Source organism: Lagenorhynchus albirostris, chromosome 1, assembly GCF_949774975.1.
Source record: "Lagenorhynchus albirostris chromosome 1, mLagAlb1.1, whole genome shotgun sequence".
NCBI classification, from domain to species: domain Eukaryota; kingdom Metazoa; phylum Chordata; class Mammalia; order Artiodactyla; family Delphinidae; genus Lagenorhynchus; species Lagenorhynchus albirostris.
The window spans coordinates 52,838,250-52,851,689 of record NC_083095.1 but is presented as its reverse complement, the minus strand read 5'-3'; the positions used below and the strand labels follow the sequence as shown (position 1 = coordinate 52,851,689).

The 13,440-nt window shown below is 37.9% G+C and overlaps 1 protein-coding gene across 1 annotated transcript in view; it reads right to left on the bottom strand.

Moving 5' to 3' along the window:
* The window catches only part of MDGA2 (MAM domain containing glycosylphosphatidylinositol anchor 2), an 825,804-nt gene that overhangs the window by 387,244 nt on the left and 425,120 nt on the right, over positions 1-13,440 (bottom strand). The window contains exon 3 of the mRNA XM_060167534.1: positions 1,367-1,541. Coding sequence (XP_060023517.1) covers positions 1,367-1,541 — 175 coding nt within the window. The remainder of the gene's footprint in view (positions 1-1,366; positions 1,542-13,440) is intronic.

The following is a 13,440-nucleotide window of genomic DNA, read 5'->3' as shown; positions in this document are numbered from 1 at the left end:
GATGCGTACTTTAAAAAGTTATATTATAGAAGTGTTTAATTCATTTAAATTAAATTTAGTGTCATTTAAAATTATATGTGAAAAACACTAAACATAGTATTTTTTTAAAGTATATGTTACTATAAATATTTGATCAGGGGAGGGGTGTCCAGAGGCTATACTGTTGGGAAGCATAGGGGTAAGGCTAACCTGAAGGCCTGTAAGGACAGGGAGAGAGCAGCACATAGGCTACAGACGCCCTAGTTATGCCAGGGGATGCCTAATGGACTAGGAAATGCTAGAAAGATTGGATATGGGCTGCTTCTCTCTCATCCTTTACAGGAATGGTGCAAGCACCTGAATGTGGGAGGTGAATCATAAATGCAGCCTTGTCACCCACTTCTCAGTCACCTGAATAATTACATGAGATACAGAACAGGATCTGATAAATCACATATAATTCCCATCACTTTCCCAACTATGCAACACGTACCCTGATTGAAAGAAAAGAAAAAAGGAAAGAATGAAAGATGGGTAGAAAAACAGGAACTCCTCACTTGTTACTTATGTCTGAATCACTAAAAAAATCCTTTTATTCTAACACTAGAGAGTTAACCAAAAAAATGCAAGTTCTTGTAAAAAGACAATGGAACGATAGAAACCTATGCAAAAGAACAAACTGAATGTAGGTCCTTAATTTGTCTTGGTGGGGAAGAAAGTAAGGAGACCAAGAGAACTTTAAATATATTTGCTAACAGCAAAAAGTAGAAAACTGAGACCAAGAACAAAAATAAATCAACAAACAATTCCAGGTGGCACAGCACTGCCCTACGTACTGATTACTTTCAACAGAATTGGATCAAAAACAGACCCTACACTGAGATTTTGGTCTTTCACAATCAATTCAAATAGCTTTGCTCATGATGTGCATTTTAAAAACTAAGAATAACAGAAATTACACATAGGTAAAGTTAACAAAACCAATTACAGTATGTATAGCATGATTTTTTAATACAAATATAAATATGCGTTTACATATTTATATATAAGAAGTATATACATTCAACACTAACAGTCATTGGTTGGATTTTCAGTGATATTTATTGTCTTATTAAACTGGTTCCTAAATGTTCTATAATGAATATGTATCATTTAATTATAAAAACTATGAAAATTTCTAATGGAGATTCTTTGTTCTGGAAATATGTTAAATGAGCTATCACAACCATATACACTTGTCATTCTCAACTAAATAGAACTCTGTTTTTTTGAACAAACCCTAGTTTTTCTCAATAGATGTAACAATAAAAAAAAAAAAGACCTTAAGTTGTAAGACAGAAGAAACCTGTAGTAGACTTAATTATAGATTTCTGGGAAATTTACTTACAGTACACATCCACTCTGATTGACTTTATCGCTGGGGACCCCAGGCCATTCTCTGCTTTACAGTAATACCGGCCTCCTTGGTGTCGCTGAATATTTGTAATCCTCAAAGTCTCGTTGAAGACACTTGAGTCTTGGAATCTGTCAGAGGCACTTCCTGCTGTTTTGGTCCACCTGATCTGAGCAAGCATCAACAAAGATTGTTACTTTAGGTTGGTTTTCGCACTGAAAAATTAAATAGCAATTATTCATTTGAAGAGTTGGCTTTCAGAACTGCTACAGTGCCATTTTTGGCAAGTTATTGGAAATTAAGAAGAAAAGTTTATACACGTAATTCAACTATAAAAGTTTAAAATGCAATGTCATCATTGTATAGTGTGTATAATTCTAATTCAGTTGCATAGAGTGCATCCAAGTTTAACCAGTGTGAAGGGCAATATAAATATAATACAAAGGAAGTTAAATATAAGTAGTACACTGAAAATATGTATTAGTTTCTTTTTGTTGAGACTCTAAAATTCTCACTCATATTTTTGAAACCCTGTAAGGCACTTTTTATTTACTTAGTAAAGGTACTCCAGGTAGGTTCTCACTTTCTTTCTGGACATGCTTCAGTATTTTAGTCAAAATTTTCTATTTGATTTGGATAATTTAAGCATATTATCATAATAGCTTATTGAAATTATGTGTAATTTTATACACCTGGTTGTTAAAAATGTTTTTTTTTATGTTTTTGCTTTAATAAGCCCACAAATGACTTGTCTGTTTTGATAATTAGAATTCACTTTACATCAATAATTATTTTCAAAAAATGTGTAAACTTTTCCAAAGAGAACATTTCTATTAAACTGCCAAGCACTTTGAATATCTAAAACATTCCATTATAAACAATACCATTCTTTTAAACACAGCTGTGCACAACAGTTTTAGATTCTACCAGAAATAAAGACTGGCATTCAACTCAAATTTTGTGTATTTTAGCTTATAAAACATGAATAAAAGTCACATGATAGTACTGTAAAGTGATATAAAACAGGATGTAAAAATGATTCAGTTTATTTCTCTCCTTGTCCCTGCTGTATAATATATATTTTATTATTACTATGTTTAGGTTGAAAAACTGCTGATAGAAATCCTCTGGTCAAACACAAGTGAAGAAACATAGAAAAATGCAACTGGGCTTCCCTGGTGACGCAGTGGTTGAGAGTCTGCCTGCCGATGCGGGGGACATGGGTTCGTGCCCCTGTCCAGGAGGATCCCACATGCCGCGGAGCGGCTGGGCCCGCGAGCCATGGCTGCTGAGCCTGCGCGTCCAGGGCCTGTGCTCCGCAACGGGAGAGGCCACAACAGTGAGAGGCCCGCGTACCGGAAAAAAAAAAAAAAAAAATGCAACTAAGGAGTGGGTCATCAAAATTTAAATCGGGCTTCCCTGGTTTCGCAATGGTTGAGAGTCCGCCTGCCGATGCAGGGGACACGGGTTCGTGCCCCGGTCTGGGAAGATCCCACATGCCGTGGAGCGGCTGGGCCCGTGAGCCATGGCTGCTGAGCCTGTGCATCTGGAGCCTGTGCTCCGCAACGGGAGAGGCCACAACAGTGAGAGGCCCACGTACCACAAAAAAAAAAAAAAATTTAAATCCTTTAATACTGCCATTATTTATGCTATTTTCATACAATGTTAATTAAAATTTATGATCTAATGACATTAAGTATCTTTAAAAAGTTCTCCAAATCATTACAATATCAGTATAAATATATTCATGCTTGCCCTTAATTGTGAATGAAATGAAAATGTTACCTAGAGATTAATAAAAACTGAGTAATTCATAAAAATAAATTTCAAATGTTTATCCAACACTTTGTGCAGAAAATATACACAAAAATAAATGAAATGGGCTTCCCTGGTGGCGCAGTGGTTGAGAATCTGCCTGCCAATGCAGGGGACACGGGTTAAAGCCCTGGTTTGGGAAGATTCCACATGCCGTGGAGGAACTAGGCCTGTGAGCCACAACTACTGAGCCTGCGCCTCTGGAGCCTGTGCTCCACAACAAGAGAGGCCACGATAGTGAGAGGCCCGCGCACCGGGATGAAGTGTGGCCCCCCACTTGCCACAACTAGAGAAAGCCCTCGCACAGAAACGAAGACCCAACATGGCCAAAAACAAATAAATGGAATGATTCCTGATTTCAAGCAGTTTATAAGCTGATTATTAATATGCTCATAAAAAGATGAAGGGTAACATGGGCACTGGTTTGATAAGTACTATTTCCATGGGGAAATCTAGGATTCTATTTTAATTTAAATTTCAAATTTTGTAGGTAACCAAATAAAGAAAATTGAAATAAATAAGCAAATTACATAATTTTGTTCTTGTATAGAGATATGTTCTCTCTAAAGTAATAGATATTTCTAAGATATAACCTAAGATATAATAAATACCAATTAAAATACGAAGTTTTCTTTGAGTATCACAATATGGCACCAAAATTGATTTTTAAAAATAAATATTTCAGAACATAAAAAGTTCAGGATAAAAAGAGTTATGGAAATGGCCTAGTAGTTTCAGATATTAAAAATATAATATTATGGCTTCCCTGGTGGTGCAGTGGTTGGGGGTCCACCTGCCGATGCGGGGGACGCGGGTTCGTGCCCAGGTCCGGGAGGATCCCACGTGCCACAGAGCGGCTGAGCCATGGCCGATGGGCCTGCACGTCCAGAGCCTGTGCTCCGCAGTGGAAGGGGCCACTGCGGTGGGAGGCCCGCGTACCGCAAAAAAAATAAAAAATTAAAAAAAATAATATTAATACAATAATTTAGTTATAGAATACTGTTACAGTATTGGGAATTGTCCAGGAATTGGAGGTGGGGGGAAAGAACAAGAGTGAATGTGTGTGTGTGAAAGAGAAAAGTAAGTTTGAGAGAAGAAATTATGATATAGACTAGCAGTTATCAAACTTTTTGGTCTTAGAACACCTTTACACTATTAAAAATTATTAAGGACCCCAAATAGCTTTTGTTTATTGGAATTATATCTTTTCATAATCATTGTAGTACAAATTAAAACTGAGACAATGTTAAATTATGTATTAACTCATTTTAAATCATATTAATAAACTGAAGACATTAACATAAGGAACATTTTTTATCACAAAATTATATTTTTCAAAACAAAAATAATTGAGTAAAATGAATGGAATTGCTTTATAGCTTTGCAAATCTCTTTAATATCTGCTTTAGTGGAAAAGAGCTGTCTCGATAATTATATCACCTTCTGCATGCAATCTGTGGCAACATATTGCTTTGTTTGAAATATGTGAAGAAAATCTTGCCTCACACTGATATCTGGTAATAAAGGCAGGAGTGTTTCAATAGCCTTTTCAAATAATTGTGGATAGCCTTCCTTAATACTAAACTAAAACCCCACAAGTGTTAGTTTCCTAACATTTGATGGCAAAGTAGAATCAAAAACCATATAAATGCCCTTTTGGCACTCTGTGCGACTAAAATCCATTGGTCTATCTTGCACTTTTAATGGATTGTTTACTCATACATGATTTTGTAGCATCATACATTAGTCATCTGGAAAATATGAATTCACTGAGTTATGCAGATCTTCCAGATGTTGTCATATTTCATTATATAATACAAGTCACATATATTAATATCATCAAACAGAAGAGTCTTTAAGTGCTGGGAAGCAGCGATACTTATGCTGGTAGATTTTCCAAACTTCTAATTTTTCTCTTGAAAAGGTAAAATTTATCATTAGTAATAAATATAACTAAGGTATCTTATTTGGGATGGCAAATTCACTTCAATCATTTTTGAGAAAATATTTGCCAAATACCCAAGTCTGAATAACCATTATTTGTATAACAATCATCCTTTTAAGTAAAAACATTATTCTATGAAAATAAGTGATGGAGACCTTCAAGAGGGTGAACAAGTAAGACGTGGAGATCACCTTCCACCCCACAAATACAACAGAAATACATCTACATGTGGAACAGCTGCTACAGAACAGCTACTGAAGGCTGGCAGAAGACTTCAGACTTCCCAAAAGGCAAGAAACTCCCCATGTACCTGGGTAGGGCAAAAGAAAAAAGAATAAACAGAGACAAAAGAATAGGGACGGGACCTGCACCACTGGGAGGGAGCTGTGAAGGAGGAAAGGTTTCCACACACTAGGAAGCCCCTTCACTGGCGGAGACAGGGGGTGGTGGAGGGGGGAAGCTTTGGAGCCACAGAGGAGAGCAGCAACAGGGGTGCGGAGGGCAAAGCAGAGAGATTCCCGCACAGAGGATCAGTGCCGACCAGCACTCACCAGCTCAAGAGGCTTTCTGCTCACCTGCTGGGACAGGTTGGGCCTGGCAGCTGAGGTTCGGGCTTCAGAGGTCAGATCCCAGGGAGAGGACTGGGTTGGTTGTGTGAACACAGCCTGCAGGGGGCTAGCTAGTGCGCTACAGCTAGTTGGGAGGGAGTCCGGGAAAAACTCTGGAACTGCCTGAGGCAAGAGACCATTGTTTCTGCATGTGCGAGAAGAGGTGATTTCTGCTCCGTGTACCCACAGAAGGCAGAGCACTGCCTAAGTGAGCTCCAGAGACCGGCGCAAACTGCAGCAGTCAGCTTGGACCCCCGAGTCAGGCATGAAACACTAACAGTGCCACTGCTGCCACCAAGAATCCTGTGTACAAGCACAAGTCACTACCCACACCCCCTCAGGAGCCTGTTCAGCATGCCACTGCCAGGGTCCTGAGATGTAGAGACAACTTCCTTGGGAGAACACACAGCATGCCTCAGGCTGCTACAATGTCATGCTGGCCTCTGCCACTACAGGCTCACCCTGCATTCCAATTATGACTACCATACCCCTCACTATCCCTGGCCTGAGTTAGCAAGAGAGCCCTAATTGGTCGCTGTTTTAATCCCCTCCTGTCTGGGCAGGGAAGAGATGCCTGAGGGCAGCCTACATGCAGAGGCAGGGCCAAAACCAAAGCTGAACCACAGGAGCTGTGCAAACAAAGAAGAGAAAGGGAAATTTCTCCATGCAAACTCAGGGGCAGTGGATTAAATCCCCACAATCAACTTGATGAACCCTGCATCTGTGGAATACCTGAATAGACAACGAATATTCCCAAAATTGAGGCAGTGGACTTTGTGAGCAACTGTAGACTTGGGATTCGCTTTCCACACCTGATTTGTTTCTGCTTTTCACATTTAGCTTAGTTTAGTTTTTAGTGCTTGTTATGCTTGGTGGATTTCCTTATTGGTTTCATTGCTCTTTTTTTTTTACTTTTTATTTTTTTAATTAAATTTTTTTTTTCCTTTTTTCTCTTTTTGTGAGTGTGTATGTGTATGTTTCTTTGTATGATTTTGACTGTTTAGGTTTACTTTTACTATTTGTCCTAGGGTTCTGACTGTTCATTTACTTGTTTGTTTTTGTTATTTGTTCGTTTTCCGTTTATCAGTGTGTGTATGTTTCTTTGTGTGATTTTCCCTGTTTATTTTTACTTTTACAATTTGTCCTACGGCTCTGACTGTTCATTATTTTGGTTTTTTTTTTCCTTTTTTTTCTTCCTTTTCTTCCAAGCCATGAGGCTGGCAGGGTCTTGATGCTCTGGCCAGGTGTCAGGCCTGAGCCTCTGAGGTGGGAGAGCCAAGTCCAGGTCACTGGACCACAAGAGATTTCCTGGCCCCATGTAATATCAATCAGCAAGAGCTCTCCCAGAGATCTCCGTATCAACACTAAGAATTAATTCCACCTAATGGCCAGCAAACTCCAGTGATGGACACCCCATGCCAAACAACTAGCAAGACAGGAACACAACCCCCGCCCCCCTGCATTAGCAGAGAGGCTGCCTAATCTCATACTAAGTTCACAGACACACCAAAATACACCACCGGACGTGGCCCTGCCCACCAGAAGGACAAGATCCAGCCCCACCCACGAAAACACAGGTACCACCCTCCTCCATCAAGAAGGCTACAAAAGCCACTGAACTAACCTCACCCACTGAGGGCAGAGACCAAAAACAATGGGAACTACAAAACTGCAGGCTGCGAAAAGGAGACCCCAAGCACAGTAGGTTAAACAAAATGAGAAGACAGAGAAATATGCAGCAGATGAAGGAGAAAGGTAAAAACCCACCAGACCAAACAAATGAAGAGGAAATAGGCAGTCTACCTGAAAAAGAATTCAGAGTAATGATGGTAAAGATGATCCAAAATCTTGGAAATAGAATGGAGAAAATATAAGAAAGGTTTAACAAGGACCTAGAAGAATTAAACAGCAAACAAACAATGAAGAACACCACAATAAATGAAATTAAAAATTCTCTAGAAGGAATCAATAGCGGAATAACTGAGGTAGAAGAATGGATAACTGATCTGGAAGATAAAAGAGTGGAAATAACTAACACAGAGCGGAATAAAGAAAAAAGAATGAAAAGAATTGAGGACAGTCTGAGAGCTCTGGGACAACATTAAACATACCAACGTTTGAATTATAGGGGTCCCAGAAAAACAACAGAAAAAGAAAGCGTCTGAGGAAATACTTGAAGAGATTATAGTTGAAAACTTCCCTAACATCGGAAAGGAAATAGTCAATCAAGTCCAAGAGGCACAGAGAGCCCCATACAGGATAAACCCAAAGAGAAACATGTCAAGACACATAATAATCAAACTAGCAAAAATTAAATACAAACAAAAAATATTAAAAGCAGCAAGGGAAAACCAACAAATAACATACAAGGGAATCCCCATAAGGTTAACAGCTGATCTGTCAGGAGAAACACTGCAAGCCGGAAGAGAGTGGCAGGACATATTTAAAGTGATGAAAGGGAAAAAGCTACAATCGAGATTACTCTGGCCAGCAAGGATCTATTCAGATTTGACGGAGAAATAAAAAGACTTACAAACAAAAGCTAAGAGAATTCAGCACCACCAAACCAGATTTACAATAAATGCTAAAGGAAATTCTCTAGGCAGCAACCACAAAAGAAGAAAAAGACCTAAAAAACAAACCCAAACAATTAAGAAAATGGTAATAGGAACATATTTATTGATAATTACCTTAATTGTAAATGGATTAAATGCTCCAATCAAAAGACACAGACTAGCTGAATGGATACAAAAATGACCTATATATATGCTGTCTACAAGAGACCCACTTCAGACTTAGGGACACATACAGACTGAAAGTAAGGGGATGGAAAAAAATATTCTATGCAAATGGAAATCAAAAGAAAGCAGGAGTAGCAATACTCATATCAGACAAAATAGACTTTAAAATAAAGACTGTTACAAGAGACAAAGAAGGACAGTACATAATGATCAAGGGATCAATCCAAGAAGAAAATATAACAATTATAAATATTTATGCATCCAACATAGGAGCACCTCAATACCCAAGGCAAATTCTAACAACCATAAAAGGGAAAATCGAGTAACACAATAATAGGGGACTTTAACACCCCAATTTCACCACTGGACAGATCATCCAAAATGAAAATAAATAAAGAAACACAAACTTTGAATGACACATTACTCCAGATGGACTTAATTGATATTTATAGGATGCCCCATCCAAAAACAACAGAATACACTTTCTTCTCAAGTGCTCATGGAGTATTTTCCAGGATATCATACCTTGGGTCACTAATCAAACCTCAGTAAATCTAAGAAAATTGAAGTCGCATCACATATCTTTTCTGACCACAACGCTATGAGACTTGATATCAATTAAAGGAAAAAAAGCTGTATAAAATACAAAAACATGGAGGCTAATCAATACGTTACTAAAGAAGCAAGAGCTCAATGAAGAAATCAAAGAGGAAATCAAAAAATACCTAGAAACAAATGACAATGAAAACACAACAATCCAAAATATGGGAGTCAGCAAAAGCAGTTCTAAAAGGGAAATTTATACCAATGCAAGGCTACCTCAAGAAACAAGAAAAACCTCAAATAAACAACCTAATCTTACACATAAAGCAATTAGACAAAGAAGAACAAAAAACCCCATAGCGAGCAGAAGGAAAGAAATCATGAAGATGAGGTCAGAAATAAACGAAAAAAAATATGAAGAAAACAATAGCAAACAAAAATAAAAGTAAAAGCTGGTTCTTTGATAAGACAAAAAAAATTGATAAACCATTTGTCAGACTCATCAAGAAAAAAAGGGAGAAGACTCAAATCAATAGAATCAGAAGTAACAACTGACATTGAAGAAATACAAAGGATCATGAGAGATTACAATAAGAAACTATATGCCAGTAAAATGGACAACCTGGAGGAAATGGACAAATTCTTAGAAAAGTACAACCTTCCAAGACCCAGCCAGAAAGCAATAGAAAATATGAACAGAACAATCACAAGCACTGAAATTGAAACTGTGATTAAAAATCTTCCAACACAAAAAGCCCAGGGCCAGGTGGCTTCACAGGTGAAATCTATCACACACTTAGAGAAGTGCTAACACCTATCCTTCTCAAACACTTCTAAAATATAGCAGAGGGAGGAAAACTCCCAAACTCATTCTATGAGGCCACCACCACCCTGATACTAAAACCAGACAAAGATGTCACAAAAAAAGATAACTACAGGACATATCACTGATCAACACAAATACAAAAATCCTAAACAAAATACTAGCAAACAGAATCCAACAGCACATTAAAAGGATCATACATACACCATGATCAAGTGGGTTTTTTCCCACGAATGCAAGGATTCTTCAATATATGCAAATCTATCAATGTGATACACCATATTAACAAACTGAAGGATAAAAGCCATATGATAATCTCAACAGATGCAGAAAAATCTTTCTACAAAATTAAACACCCATTTATGATAAAAACTCTCCAGAAAGTAGGCATAGAGGGAACCTACCTCAACATAATAAAGGCCATATATGACAAACCCACAGCCAACATCTTTCTCAATAGTGGAAAACTGAAACCATTTCTTCTAAGATCAGGAACATCACATGGTTGCCCATTCTCAACACAATTATTCAACATAGTTTTGGACGTTTCAGCCACGGAAATCAGAGAAGAAAAAGAAATAAAAGGAATCCAAATTGGAAAAGAAGAAGTTAAACTGTCACTGTTTGCAGATGACATGATACAATAGAGATGCTACCAGAAAACTACTAGAGCTAATTAATGAATTTGGTAAAGTAGCAGGATACAAAATTAATGCACAGAAATCTCTTGCATTCCTAAACACTAACAATGAAATATCTGAAAAAGAAATTAAGGAAAAATTTTCATTTACCAATGAAACAAAAAGAATAAATTACATAGGACTAAACCTACCAAAGGAGACAAAAGACCTGTATGCAGAAAACTATAAGACACTGATGAAAGAAATTAAAGATGATATAAACACAGAGAGAGATATACCATGTTCTTGGATTGGAAGAATCAACATTGTGAAAATGATTATACTATGCAAAGTAATCTACAGATTCAGTGCAATCTCTATCAAACTACCAATGGCATTTTTCACAGAACTAGAACAAAAATTTTCACAATTTGTATGGAAACACAGAAGACCTTGAATACCCAGAGCAATCTTGAGAAAGAAAAACAGAGCTGGAGGAATCAGGCTCCCTGACTTCAGAGTACACTACAAAACTACAGTAATCAAGGCAGCATGGTACTGGCACTAAAACAGAAATATAGGACAATGGTACAGGATACAAAGGCCAGAAATAAACCCATGCACATATGGTCACCTTATCTTTGATAAAGGAGGCAAGAATATAGAATGGAGAGAAGACAGCCTCTTCAATAAGTGGTACTGGGAAAACTGGACAGCTATGTGTAAAAGAATGAAAGTAGAACAGTTGCTAACACCATACACAAAAATAAACTCATAATGGATTATAAACCTAAATGTAAGATTGGACACTATAAAACTCTTAAAGGAACACATAGGCATAACACTCTATGACATAAATCACAGCAAGATCCTTTTTGAGCCCCTATTAGAGAAATGGAAATAAAAACAAAAATAAACAAATGGGACCAAATGGAACTTAAAAGCTTTTGCAAAGCAAAGGAAACCATAAATAAGATGAAAAGACAACCCTCAGAATGGGAGAAAATATTTGCAAATGAAGCAACTGACAAAGGATTAATCTCCAAAATTTACAAGCAGCTCATGCAGCTCAATATCAAAAAAACAAACTACCCAAACCAAAAATGGACAGAAGACCTAAAGAGACATTTCTCCAATGAAGATATACAGATTGCCAACAAACGCAAGAAAGGATGTTCACCATCACTAAACATAGAGAAATGCAAATCAAAACTACAATGAGGTATCACCTCACACCAGTCAAAATGGCCATTATTAAAAACGCTCCAAACAATAAATGCTGGAGAGGGTGTGGAGAAAAGGGAACTTTCTTGCACTGCTGGTGGGAATGTAAATTGATACAGCCACTATGGAGAAGAGTATGGAGGTTCCTCAAAACTACAAACAGAACTACCATATGACCCAGCAATCCCACTACTGGGCATATACCCTGAGAAAACCATAATTCAAAAAGAGTCATGTACCACAATGTTCATTGCAGCTCTATTTACAACAGCCAGGACATAGAATCAACCTAAGTGTCCATCGACAGATGAATGTATAAAGAAGATGTGGCATATATATACAATGGAATATTACTGAGCCATAAAAAGAAATGCAATTGAGTTATTTGTAGTGAAGTGGATGGACCTAGAGTCTGTCATACAGAGCTAAGTCAGAAAGAGAAAAACAAATACCATATGCTAACACATATATATGGAATCTGAAAAGAAAAAAGGTTCTGATGAACCTAGGAGCAGGACAGGAATAAAGACCCAGACCTAGAGAATGGACTTGAGGACACAGGGAGGGGGGAAGGGTAAGCTGGGACAAAGTGCAAGAGTGGCATGGACTTATATACACCACCAAATGTAAAACAGATTGCTAGTGGGAACAGCCGAATAGCACAGGGAGATCAGCTTGGTGTTTTTTGACCACCTAGAGGAGTGGGATAGGGAGGATTGGAGGGAGACACAAGAGGGAGGAGATATGGGGATATATGTATACGTATAGCTGATTCACTTTATTACAGAGCAGAAACTAGTACACCATTGTAAAGCAATTATACTCTAAAAAAGGTGTTAAAAAAAAATTTGGAACAAGACCTAAATAGACATTTCTCCAAAGAAGACATAGAGATGGCCAAGAGGCCTATGAAAAGATGGTCAACATCACTAATTATTATAGATATGCAAATCAAAACCGCAGTTTGGTATCACTTCACACCAGTCAGAATGGCCATCATCAAAAAATCTATAAATAATAAATGCCTGAGAGGGTGTGGAGAAAAGGGTACCCTCTTGCAGTGTTGGTGGGAGTGTAAATTGATACAGCCACTATGAAGAGCAGTATGGAGGTTCCTTAAGAATCTAAAAATAGAACTACCATATGATCCAGCAATCCCACTAATGGGCATATTCCTTGAGAAAACCATAATTCAAAAAGAGACATGTACCACCATATTCACTGCAGCACTATTTACAATAGCCAGGACATGGAAGCTACCTACGTCTCCACTGACAGATGAATGGATAAAGAAGATGTGGCACATATATACAATGGAATATTACTGAGCCATAAAAAGGAACAAAATTGAGTTATTTGTAGTGAGGTGGATGGACCTAGTGTCTGTCACACAGAGTGAAGTAAGTCAGAAACAGAAAAACAAATACCATATACTAACACATATATATGGAATCTAAAAAAAAAAAACTGGTTCTGATGAACCTAGGGGCAGGACAGGAATAAAGACAGAGACCTAGAGAATGGACTTGAGGACATGGGAGGGGGAAGGGTAAGCTGGGATGAAGTGAGAGAGTAGCACTGACATATATACACTACCAAATGTAAAACAGGTAGCTAGTGGGAAGCAGCTTCATAGCACAGGGAGATAAGCTCTATGCTTTGTGACCACCTAGAGGGGTGGGACAGGGAGGGTGGGAGGGAGGCTCAAGACAGAAGGGATATGGGGATATATGTATACATATAACTGAT